The sequence below is a fragment of the Saccoglossus kowalevskii genome, chromosome 16, assembly GCF_978046115.1.
Source record: "Saccoglossus kowalevskii chromosome 16, keSacKowa6.1, whole genome shotgun sequence".
Classification (NCBI taxonomy): Eukaryota; Metazoa; Hemichordata; class Enteropneusta; family Harrimaniidae; genus Saccoglossus; species Saccoglossus kowalevskii.
The window spans coordinates 14,641,729-14,655,665 of NC_140656.1; the positions used below are offsets into that span (position 1 = coordinate 14,641,729).

The window sequence follows — 13,937 nt, forward strand, 5'->3', positions numbered from 1 at the left end:
ACAAAATAACGGTACAAAATGTGTTATAATCGACAATATAATTAAATACAACACGGAATATAAGTGTCACGGTCGGATAAGCTTGAACTATATAGATACACATATGTCTAATTATTATCACTTAGTTAGGGAGTACGACATAGGAAATACACGACAACATGGCTTGTAGTGCAAGTGGTAAGATCATGCTTCTTTCGCTGTTTGTTCTCTTCATAATTTTAAATGCCACATTTGCTCTGTCGACTAAAGGGGCAGTGCCACTAGATGGGCAAACATTTGATAAGGTAAGTCTCTCTCCTCGTTGACTAGTAATACTGATCTGTTTTTATGTAACGAGCTTTCATCGTTCGATCAGCCGCTGTGCACAAAACAGTGATCGCTTGTTAGCAATTGGCCAATAATGGAAAATTTCCAAAATAATAATAATATACAAAAGTTTATTTATTGAAATGAATATAATATAAAATAGGAAAAACATAAATATATATACAACAAAAGTGTAAAATGTAAATACAAAAAAAAAAAAACATTTGCATTATTATTATAATACATATCTATCTGTGATTGGGCAACTCAATAAGTTTGTCTGGTACAGTTAGATGGATTTTTATAAACAACCAAATTCGTATCTGATATCACTAAATTTTATTGTAGAAGGTTATATATTCTCATATGCGAGCTTGGTTGTGATTGACTGTACAGTAATTTGAATCCAACAGTTTTTTATTCTGTTATGATGAAAACCATCATATGGTATCTGTGTACCCTCTGGCACAAAGGTGTGTCTCATCTTAAATGTAATTGCCATCTGGGCATTTAAAAAAAAAAGTTACATACAAAACACTTTTCTTAAACTTTGTAAAAGAATTGCTGTGTTTGATAGAAGTGTAAAATCTACCAAAACTTCTTGATTATTCTATAATCTATTCTTTCAATCTAATATCCTTATCTTAAAAACTATCATTGTAAAAAAAGTTTGCCTTTTCTTTTTTGGTAAATAAATGATGAAACCAAATAACACAACTAATTGTATAGTATAGTTTTTTTTTTGCTTTTCGGCCCAGTCAAAAAAAAAAAAAGGTGCTGGTCAATTTATTTAAAAAAAGCTGTGACATGCACATTTTTAAATGGCACACAAGATGGCCAGAAACATGAATATTTAACTGACAAAAACCAGGAACATGAATATTTTAACTGACGATGGCCAGGAACATGAATATTTCAACTGATGATGGTCAGAAACATGAATATTTTAACTGATGATAGCCAGGAACATGAATATTTTAACTGATGATAATGAGAAATACCTGTATAAATACATGTATATTTATCTTGTCCTTGTATTTATTTTGATTATACATACATTTTCCAAAAAATCGTCCAATGATAACGTTATATTAAAATATGATAAAATACATTAAATTGCAATAAGAATGTTTTGTTTTTTTTAATTTTAGCCACTAGTAATTTGGCATTATGCAAGTGATTAGAAATTCTATTGAGCATATTATAACATTTTACGCATTAAAACACACACTTTTGAAAAGACTGAATCAGTGTCAGGTGTTCAGGCTAATTATATTGGTGTAGCTCACTTCAACATGGGAACATTTTTGCTTTCAATTTTATTTCAATCTTAGTTTTAGAATACAAGATGTTCATAGTTTATTTATATTCACATAAAATTAATTTTAATTGTTGCTGAAATGTGTAAATGTATGTTTGTAAATGGCAAAGACTTTGAATATTAATTAGCGTCCGGCACTAAAATCAGGCTGGGGAGAACCAGGCAAAGTAATAGTATGATCTTGTCATTTTTACAGACAGTAAACATAAACCCCAAGATCTTTGCCAAAAGTTAATCAAATATCATAAATGATATCCTTGTTTATTTAGGAAGTCTATAATCAATGAACAAATCTTTAACTCACTGAATAGCATGGTGTTGATGTAGATGAGGGGTGCTGAGTGAGGTTTATATTGCCATTTTTGATCTTACACTGGTAAATAATTATTATTTCATGTGTCAAACCTAAAACCATGGCGACACTTAACCAAAACACTTGAAATGCACAGTCCTCTACCCAACTCCCAACCCTTAATTCTCACCCAATTCTGTATAATCATAAAGTATTGCACCCATGAATTGTGCAATTAAAAATTGCATTCCTATTACAGGATTATCATGCATCCTTGTACTACCAGTGCTCCTTAACTCCACGTAAAATTTGGTGCAACATTCTGTACAGTTTAATAATGTATTTTGCTACAATATCTTTCAAACTTTTGGATCAAATGTATAAAATTTTCCAAAACATTTTTGATAAATAATGTGGACAAAATCCAGTGTTCAAACACTAAACCAATTTATATTTACCGTTGTATTCTAGATTGTGAAGCAACACAAAGTGACTTTAGTTAAGTTTGATGAAAGTTACCCATATGGTGAAAAACAAGATGAATTTAAAAAAGTTGCTTCAATGGCGGTATCACAGCCTCACCTGCTAGTTGCTGAAGTTGGCATTTCAAGTAAGTATGCAGAATTGAATCTGGTGCTAATTATATTATAGCGGAAGGGGAGTCATCTGCACATGCGCTGCAATTGAGTCGAAAGCAACGATAACAACACACGCCAAAACGTAAAGGCTCTTGGGTAAACGCTTGTTTGTAAACAATGACATGCGATGGCCATCTGATGCATCCGCAGGTGACGACTCCTCCGCTTTAATATAATAATATGAAAAATTGTTTCAGACGTATAGACTTATATAATTTTTATATATTTGTGAGTTTCTGGTACACATGATTTATCCAACAAGTCAACATTTATTTGGGTTGATTCTTGCTGTGCATATGATAATCACTGTATTAAAGACATTTTGTCTATTAAACTATGAATGAGATAGCAGGTTGAAATACTTAGACAAAAAATTCCATGTGATACTGAAATTGTGCACTTCATGTATTACCGGTACCATACTCATTACTGTGGCTATAAACCAATCTGTTTTCATTCAACATCTGCTGTCTAATTCAAACCCAAACAAAACTATTTTATTGATTAGGCCAGTACTTCTGTAAAATCTGTATTAGAAGCCGCGACTTCTATTGAAATGATACAATGCAACAGAGGGGATGCGGCTTCTATTAGAGCATTTACACATTTGAGAAATGATGAATTTTTGGTTTTAAATTGTTCAAAAAGAATAGGTGCAACTTCTATTAGGGATGCGACTTCTAGTACAGATTTCACGGTTTTCTCCATAACCAGTACATGTATGCATTTCAAACTAGGATTATTGCGTAAATGAATTGATACTAATTCTTTTAAAGAACTGCAATTTGTTTATATGCACAGTGGTATGTAGACTAGCGCAGTCGGGGCGATTAATTTGTTTTTGTAGTTTAAATAAAATAAAAAAATTCGCGAAATGGAGGTGTTAGCGCGAAATCACCCCAACTGGTGATTAGTCTTCATTGAAATTCTAATATTTAATAATTTAATTTTCTCATGAGTTCCACATTGTCCAAGCCTATAATGCATGCACAAACCATTAAGTGACACACCCACTTATTTAAAAGGGCTTGCTACCTCATCAAATATTAATTAGAACCTCAATGTTTTTGTCATATAATTTCTGGATTTGTGAATTTGAATTTATAAAAATTTTTATCGATAAAACTTTCCCAACATTCACAGCTTTATGCATGTCACTGTGATATACAAAGTATTTGGCCTTATGCGTGACCTCTAAAGGTCACACATCCTGGTACTTTCAGGGGGTATTTTGTTCCATCACAGCAAGAATTTCCAATAATATATATCATTTTTTACGATGTTTAACTGTTTTTGAATTTCAAAGATAACTGCTTGCATTTTTGTGAGAAAATAATAATTAAATTCGAATTGAAGGTGAATTTGTACCCCCAGAAAGTACCAGGATGTGTGACCTTTTTTGACCTTATTTTAAGCAGCTAATGTATAAAATGGAATCTTCAGAAGGAATTAAAATGGTTACACTAACTTCTAAAACACATATATATATAACACATACAAATTTTACAAGAATTATTGTCTAAAGCACAACAATGGTTTTAAAAAAACAACAAACTACAATTACAAAAAAAACCAATTGATATATGTTGGTAATAATATTGAAAAAAAATAATAAACAGTAAATCAATGAAAGATGGAAATGAGAAAATGTATTTGTACATTCAGATTTGTATCACCCATTAGATTTAAAAATTTGTTGCAGGCACTCATATTCGTGAAGTTTATAATGTGCTTAGTAGTCTCTTCAAATAGTGCTTTCCGCGATATAATGTGGTACAATAAACTCCTGTAACAATGGCATTCATTACATTTGACAATGATTATGGCCTTGACTATGACCATAATTGTTTTTGTTCTAGCTTTATTGGAGACATCTGTGCATTTTGTGATGCATATCTAGGAAGCATGGATAGCTTTGAGGGTAGTACATTTCTATGTATGCAGCTGTGACCTCAGAGCTGTCACACACTGTGTGTTAAAATCCAATCTCTTTCAAATTAGAGTTCTGTCTCACAAATCACATAATTACGGAGTAAATAAAATGAAATTTGTCGCTGTTGACTATGCTTGATCGTTTTCCTGTTCCATATGAGATGTTTGTATCCAGCTTTTCTTCAAAAAGTTGCTTTTTATAGACACTTTCGTCATAACTGTACATTTATGCTCACAAAAAGGAGGCCCACAAAAAAAATGTTTGCATAGTGACTAATTTTTAGAGAGCAGATAAAAGTCCAATATAAATTTACAGGCAAGCTAGTAAATACAAAAAAAGTGAAAAAAAACATGCTGTTAATTTACTGTATTTGACCGACAAGTGACCACAACTCTGAAAATGCTGATTTTTATAATGACGATGGGAAAACAGTGAAGTAAAAATCTTCATCATCAAATGTTTACAACATACATAAAGTATATGTAATTTGTTTGGGTATTAATGAGTGTATTTTCTTACCATATTGTTGATATTTTATCTATACAATAATTTTATGCAGAAGACATCCTTCAAATGTATTAAATAGTTATAGAGGAGAGAATTCACAATATATTAGTAAGCATTAATCTAAACCCAGAAGTCAACCCCACAAACCAACAAATGTCACGTTCGTTCCACAACTTGTGATGATTTTAAGATATCTAAATCATAATACTGAAGGTTGATGTTGTTATTTCTTTCTGTATCAACATATGCTCATATTCACTTCTATTCAAATTCCAGAGTATGGTGACAAAGAAAACAGTGAAGTTGGTGACAGATTTGGCATCAAGGAAGAAGATTTCCCACAATACAGATTATTTTTGGGTGGAAAACTAGACGACCCGATTAAATATTATGGTGATATAAAATCAGATGATATAATGGCATTTGTGAAAGAAAATTCTGGTCTGTGGATCGGGCTTCAAGGATGCCTGGAAAATTTTGACAAGATGGCTGTGAAGTTTATGGGTGCTGAGGAAGCAGAGAGGAAAACTGTTTTATCTGATGCAGAGAAAGAAGTGGAGAATTTAAAAGGCAACGAGAAGGCATCAGCCGAGATTTACGTCAAAACTATGAAGAAGGTGTTAGAGATAGGCGATCACTTTGTAGAAAACGAGATCGTTCGTGTGAAAACCTTACAAAATAAGAAAGTGAAAGCAGAGAAGAAAGAGCAATTCAAAGATCGTTTGAATATTTTATATTCTTTCAGAGCAAAACCTGGTGGAAAAGATGAGCTGTGATTTAGTTAGGAATAAAAGGTCAATTTAACAATAATTTGACGGTGTTCACAGCGTTAAATTTCAAGAAGGTCACTGTGACTGAAAAATTCTACTGAAATTTGTTAATGTGATTTTCTCCTTAATTTATCTCATAAATTTAGTGCAGATTACACGAGTCAATGAAGTGAATTGGTTTTGAATGATTGTTTACTGGATGAGATTTTGCAGGCTTTGGTGTGTCAGTATTGCTGCTACTGTAGAATACTTTATTTTCGCTTGGAATTTATTTTCGCTATTTTCGCTGGAGGGATGATTCCGTGAAAATAAAATCCAGCGAATATACTTTTTTTCCTATATTTCACATTAAACTCATCAAAAATCAGTGAAAATAAATTCCATACAAAACGCCCAAAAAGCCTTTTCAGCGAAAATTAATTCCAGCTAAAATAAAGTATTCCACAGTATTCTATTCTGTTGTCCTTCAATGCAGGTGATGCTTTATTAGAAATACTGGGTAGTGATGATAGTAAGGCTAAAAAAAAAAATATTTATTTGTCCTGAAATGATATAGTGACGCTGCTTTATTTTATTTATTTTTTATTCTTGCAGTATTACTTGAAAAAAAACAGCTGAATTTGGTTTGGCCTAATATTGAGGGATTAGGGAACATCGTAATTTTGTTGCAAAGGTTCATTAATGCTGGTGGAATTTCCCAACTAAGGTGGATAAAATAGTATGACATTGTCTTAGGTGTGTGTATGTGCAATTTCTTTTTCAATTCTACGATGTTCGCAACCTGTATGTTGACAATCATACAGTTACATGTATTGGAATTCTTCATCATATCTTGATTAAAAATGTTCAATTAAAGTATATATCATGTTTGTCATACAAGTATTATTATTGGTTTATATCATCAGGATACAAATATAGGGGAAAAAAAAGAAATTGGATTTGACAGACAATATTTTGAGATTGAAATTGACATTTTTCACTGGTTTATATGGTACTACACAGGATGAAAAATTGTAATTATTGTTGAAAAAATTTCAAAAAATTATACCCTGTAAAATACTTTATTTTAGCTGGAATTAATTTTCGCTGAAATAATTTCTGGGTGTCTTGTTTGGAATTTATTTTCTCTGTTTTTTGACAAGTTGAATGCAAAATATAGGAAAAAAGGTATATTCGCTGGATTTTATTTTCACTGAATCATTCCTTTAGCAAAAAATAGTGAAAATTAAATCCAAGCAAAAATAAAGTATTTTACAGTATTATCTTCAGTCGTAACAAATGTGAATTTGGCTAGAGCTCTATTGAGAACAGAAATTGTGTTTGGAACTTGCAGTACAAAGCAGAAAATTAAAAATACCACAATTGCTTTGCAAAACACATTCAGATCTTGAATAAAGAAACTTTGTATTTGACACTTGTTGTATACATCGCAGGAGACCCAGAGAAATTGTTTTGAAAACTAAATTGCTTTAATCAAACAGGCATGTGAATCACACATTCAAAGATGAGAGATTATTGAATCAAGAAATCAATGCATGCCATATTAAAATGGAGTTACATCACATTGAATGTTATTTCATGAAAACATCTGACAATATCACCTGTGAAACCTCACCCAGTTTTTATGACAGTTGACAAGTTTTAAATCACTTTATTTTAATTTATTATATTCACCTTTAATGGCGGTAAAAAGGGAATTTATGGTTTATTTGTTATCAGTGTTGAAATATACTATATGTATGAATAAGCATAAATCATTTTTGTAGAATATTTCAATGGATTATAATAAAATGGGAAAAAAATGGATTCATTAGTTTATTTTCTTTATCTCACCACATTGATGCTCACGATGTAGGCTATGGCCGGACCACTTATGCACGTCCCCCCTTCGGCCCACGTCATCATACGGCCCTCGATGGATGGCCGGACCAACTAATTTTTGCTTCCTACGGCCTTGGTAGGGTTATTAATTTGACAGTGCGTCTTGATTACCAGACCATTGCTTTCCACAATTATTCTTACAGGATTGAACTCCAGTGTTAATTCCACTTAATCATTAGGATGTTTTTGTTTGTATGATTTTTACTGTGTATGAACTTATAAACCATTGAATACAAATATATTCCAGTACTGCTTGTCACCCTAGAGCAGCCTGTGAGGGAATCTTTTTGTATCTGGCAACCTGAGGAATCAAATGGACTTTTTTTCGCATATATAATAAGGAAATCTACTCAACTCTGGATTAAGTAATAATGCTTCAGCATCCACTGCTTCTGTATGGTGTGGTGATGACAAACAAATTACATAAAAAAAGAAACAATTCTTTTTTGGTGATTTACTACATAAAATAAACCATGTATGACAAAACGATTCTTTTTTGATGATTTATTACATAAAATAAACCATGAATGGCAATACAAAACAACTGCAGTTGTTGAGAATGCACTAATAATAGAAAGAAATTCATGATATATTACTGTGATTCAAAACTTCCCTGAACCATGGAGCTAAATGCTTGTGTTATAAAGCCAAGCTATTGTGTCACAGAAATAGGAATCGCATTAAGGCAATTGGTAACTATAAACACATCCCCTCCTGAAGCCATGTTTTCATTTATTTTGGCTATCTATGGATGTTTTTAACAGATCATGTATTAAAACTACAATAATATAATGGTTTTATTTTATGATGTTGTTCACAAAACCCAGAAAAAATATGTCATTTATTTATGGTTCCTATGATAAAAAGTTCGTTCTATATCTAACAATTTTGTTTGGTTTCATATATGTTGTTATAAGATATTTGAAGATTTCTGAGTTCTTTGTAAAGAAGAAAGTTTATTCCACTCCCACCGTAAGCGGGCGCACGCGGTGGGACCACAACACTTCCGGTCCATCAGAAACTTACGGAATGCGCATGCGTTATAGAGTAACGTATTTAACAAAATCTTTCTCATTTCACACTGAATGTTTTATAATTGAATACTTTATTAAGAGGTAATTCACAATAAATTATATTCTTATTTTCTAATTTATTGGGTATTTGCTTTTATTGTTTTTACCTGTCAAATAAGTTAATAATAATTATTTCTCACGGCCCAGCATAACAATACTTGTAATCTTATTTTCGTATTTCTCTCAGAAATACGTATTACTGTTTTATAGTAACACAATTGATTTCTTGTCTTTGCATGTAAATTCTTGTATCTACTTCGAGACCAATAAATAGTAAACGTGTATAGTTCGAGTTACGGAGATCGAGTTACGGAGATCGAGTTACGGACATCGAGTTACGGACATCGAGTTACGGACTTCGAGTTACAAAAATGACCACGCTCGTATTTTAGAAACACGCTCACTTTTGCAAAACCACGCTTAAAATTATAACTCAATGTTCGATTAACAGTTAAAGGAACTTCGAGTTACGAACAGCACATATTTCTGTTTTTGTTGAACATTTAGTAACTCAAACTTCAAATTACAGTTAACCTAACTCCGGTTGCTCAGAAGGTCCGATGATCAGTAGGTTCTATGTTCAAAGGTCCGATGTTCAGAAGCTTCTATGTTGAAAGGTCCGATATTCAGAAGGTTCTATGTTCAGAAGGGAGTCAATGTTGGTGGTGGGTACCCTAGCTTGATCCTGATTTTTAATATACACCCTTTTCCTTGGCCTTCAAACATCAGCAACTCGTAGTCTAGACTTCACAGCCTGGGCTTAACAGTCAGGGTTAACGGTTATAATTTGCTATGAAAAGAAACACTATTGGTATTTTCTCGGAAATGTACTTATTATTTGTGCTTTCATGGACTGTGGTTTTACATAATATCATTCTCTTTTTCTGTCAAAACATGAACGCAGATTGGTACTCTGGGAGTGCTATCACCAGGTGTCCAAACAAGTTTATTTTCCACACTCCCCTAATAACAATGGACGATAATGGACAGAAATAACTTGGTCACTTCAGATATAATAGTCAAATATAACTTTATTCAACATTCAGTATTTATCTTAGAGACTTTCACTTTGATTTTATTATTTTTTTCTACTTTATAACATCGCGGTTAGATATGACAACAGCTTAGTTCAAATCTACCAACTCTCCAGTCGCTTTGCATAACTTTGCACGCCACTTTAATAGTTTAGAACCATCATATGTGGCGAATGCAAAAAATAGTTGCTCATTGAAAATACTTGCATATTTTAAAACGTTCTATAAACTTCAGAAATCTAAATAATCAGCACGATTTTCTGCTATAAATGTGTGACATCATAATAATAAAAAATACGAAACCAAAAAAAAAATCTTCAGCTGGTTTACTCAGATTGTTACCCTTGCAAGTACTAGATCTTAACTTTTGTTGGGAACCGATCATATGACCACTTTACTATGAGAGTCATTTGAATTTTATCCGAATTGGGGCCATTTAATGTTTAGAATCGCTTTCAAATTGTTATCATTTCCACATGTGTCTTTTGTCCTTTGACCTTTACATACTTCAGGAAACAGTACAATAATACAACGGCTATTTACGACATATTTATTTACTTTTGCAAACTTTTAACGATGGGTCTCGATAATATAACAACATATTTCTAATTTCCATGTACGTTTGTTAACTTTGCAATCGCTTTTTACAACTTTGTAAGCAGTTTGTTTATCATTTTACTTTTTGATAGTGGCATAATCTGCTAATATAAGGAACTTTTTCTAAAACATTAACTTATTTTTTTCTAAATTTAACTGCGGGATCGACATGACAATGACTTATGTCAAATATTTATGCAAAGCCATCAACATTTATAATACTTTTCATATCGCTTTAGTCTGTTTTTGAACATGTTACAGTTTACTTCAAATATACACGCAAATGTACTAACTTTTCAATCGCTTTGCACAACTTTGCATACCATTTTAACGGCTTAGAACCATCATATGTGGTGATTGCAAAAACTAGTTGTTCATTGAAAACACGTGCAAATTTTACAACGTTCTATAAATTTGAGAAATATAAATACTAATGACGACTTTCTGCTATGAATGTTTGACATCATAGTAATATAGAAAACACAAAACAATGCTTTGTGTTATTTTCTTGTGTTTGATGAAACGAAAAAAAAAATGCTCAGATTATCTCCCATGCACGTATTAACCACGATCGATTGATCTTAACTTTTGTTTGGGACTAATCACCAGAACCCTCTGCTAGAAGAGTCATATACATTTTATTCGAATTGGTGGCTATTTGATATTTAAAAATGTTTATAAAATTGCTAACCTTTCCACTAGTGTCTCTCGTCAGTTGACCCATGACATTACATACTTTAGGAAACAGTACGATAATATACGGCTATTTACGACATATTTATGCACTTTTGCGAATATTTAATGATGGATCTCGATAGTATATAACAGCATATTTCACATTTCCATGTAAATTTGCTAACTTTGCAATCGCTTTTTTATAAATTTGTATGCAGTTTGTTTATAATTTCACTCTTTGATAGTGGTACAATCTGCTACTACTAACATAAGGGGCTTTTTCCAAATCATTAACTTATTTTTTTTCTCTAAAGTTAACAGCGGGGTCGATATGATAATGACTGAGGGCAAATATTTATGCAAATTCACCAACATTTTAAGTGTTTTTCATAACGTTTCATAACATTTGACAGTCTGCTAATATAGAGGGCTTTCACTTGGATTCTATTAATTTTTCTACTTTATAACTTCACGGTTCGATATGAAAACAACTTAGTTCAAATATACACGCAAATCTACCAACTTTTCAATCGCTTTGCACAAATTTGCACGCCGTTTTAACGGCTTAGAACCATTATGTGACGACTGCAAAAATAAGCTGTTCATTGAAAATACGTGCAAATTGTAAAACGTTATATAAACTTCTGAAATCTAAATAATCAGCACGACTTTCTGCTATAAGTGTTTGACATCATAATATAGAAAAAAATGCTTTACGTCTTTTCCTTGTGTGTTACGAATAAAAAATATATAGCTGGTTTGATAAGATTGTCTCCCATGCATGTAGTAGCGACACACGATTGATCTTAACTTTTGTTTGGAATCGAGCACCTGACCACTAAACTATGAGAGTCATTAGAATTTTAACCGAATTGGTGGCCAATTATATATATTATAAATGTTTTAAAATTGCTATCATTTACGCTCGTGTCTCTCGCCAGTTGACTATGACCTCTACATACTTCAGAAAAACTAAGTTATGTTGAGAATATCTTAGCGTTTTTTTTTAGATATATATTTTTTGCCAGAATTGAATGCATTTTTGTTTGATAACTTTGCTAGTTTTCTTTATATTTTGGTTAACAAATCATTCTGTTAATCTAATGAAAAATATGTATCAGTTCTTGTATTGAAAAAAAACACATTGTATTAGGATTTTTCTTTTCAAAGATATGCCTATTTTGTGATAATGTCTGGTAATTTACTGATACACGTCCAATATGTTATCTTTACATTCACCAAGAGTGTGAATACTTTTACTTCTGGTCTGTATGCGATATTTGCCACAAATTTCAATCCTTATTTAGCTACCCGGTAGTAATTGTTTGTAAAATCGCAATTGAGTCTTTTTTTGGTCTCGCTCATTTAATAAGATGAATTAAAGTTCTAAAGTTTGTTTTGTTTGGTGGGGACTGTTTCAATACATACTTTGCTCGGGCTGCTACTCTGTTAAATTTTGTTTGGTTTCAGTGTAGCAGCTATTTGACTTTATGTTTATATCCAGGTAGTTGTACATATCTACACAGGTAATATTTTGTTCGTGAGAATATAATTTGTCTGGGTTTTGTCGGTGTTCTTCGCCTTAAAACAAAAACATTTGTTTGACAAACTTTCAAACTATTTAATGCATTTTGTAGCCCGTTATCTGCATAGAGTAGTGAACTTATTTTACAGTTATTCAATGTAACTGGATCTGATGACACATATTTTAGTCAAACAAATTACAAAGCATTGGGCTAATGACACAACCCTGTATTGGTCGTTCCAAATTTCCAAACTGGGTGTAATCTTATTCTTTAAACAAATGCATGATTTTGTATTAATACATATAATTTCCTTTCCCTAATTAATAAGTCCCTTCTCCAAATTATATCAAATGTTTTTTATAAGAATATGAAACTTGAATATAAATTACCTAAATTACAACACAGCCACGCCGGAGTTTATATAACGCCTATAAAATTATTTTATTTGTTGTTTGCAGACGATTTGGCAGTTTTTAGCTCTTCCATTATGGGTTTACAACGTCTTCTGAATAATTTGGATCTCTATGCAAATAAATGGGGACTAAAAGTTAATATATATTGATAAATCTAAAGTAATGGCATTTAGGCGTGGGGGCAGATTGAAATCAACTGAGCAATGGTGGCTTGCAGGACATAAACTAGAAGTTGTTTCTTATAATAATTATTTGGGTATAGTATTGTCGAGTTCTAGGATTTGGAATTATGCCCAGTCTAGCGTCAGGGTCGTTGTTTGCGATTAAGAAAAGTATTTCGCAATTTGATGGTATTGATGTAAATAATTGATGGTAAAATCCTACCAATTTTAATGTACGCTAGCGAAGTCTGGGGCTTTCACAATGGCAATCAAGTTGAAATTATACAAAACATCGAATTCTGTCGATTTATTTTGAAAGACTATCATAATGTACCAAATTTGGCTATAAAGGGGGAGTTAGGTAGGTTTACTATTAAAACGTTTAGACTTATTAGGATTATTAAGTACTGGCTTCGCATTTTATCATTACCCCGACACAGACTGGTCTATTTATGTTACATGTTTCAGTACCATGAAGCAAAAAGGGTAAAACGTGTTGGGCCCTGAATTTAAAAGTGCTACTTCTTTATTATGGTCTGGGTGAGGCATGGTACAACCAAGGGGTGGGGAACTCTGTTAAGCTTTTCAAACAGCGATGCTTGGACATTGATATTCAAAATTGGCAAAGTGGACTCGAGTTATTTCCGAAGCTGTGTTTTTATAGAAAATTTAAATATATATTTGGTCAAGAGAAGTATTTTACAACAGTCCAAAAAGACTGTTACAGGAAAGTTTCGCCTAAGAATTTCTGCCCATTGTCTACGTATTGAAACTGATAGAAAATTTCATAATACACGCGCAGAAAGAGTT

At 32.1% G+C, this 13,937-nt stretch overlaps 1 protein-coding gene across 1 annotated transcript; it reads left to right on the forward strand.

The window, feature by feature from the left end:
- The first annotated feature begins 134 nt into the window (after positions 1-134).
- LOC100370814 (endoplasmic reticulum resident protein 29-like) lies at positions 135-5,889 on the forward strand. The gene is made up of 3 exons (XM_002736778.4): positions 135-284; positions 2,391-2,529; positions 5,274-5,889. The coding sequence occupies exons 1-3, from the start codon at positions 159-161 to the stop codon at positions 5,771-5,773; spliced, it is 765 nt and encodes a 254-aa protein (XP_002736824.1). The 5' UTR covers positions 135-158; the 3' UTR covers positions 5,774-5,889.
- Positions 5,890-13,937: the final 8,048 nt, after the last annotated feature.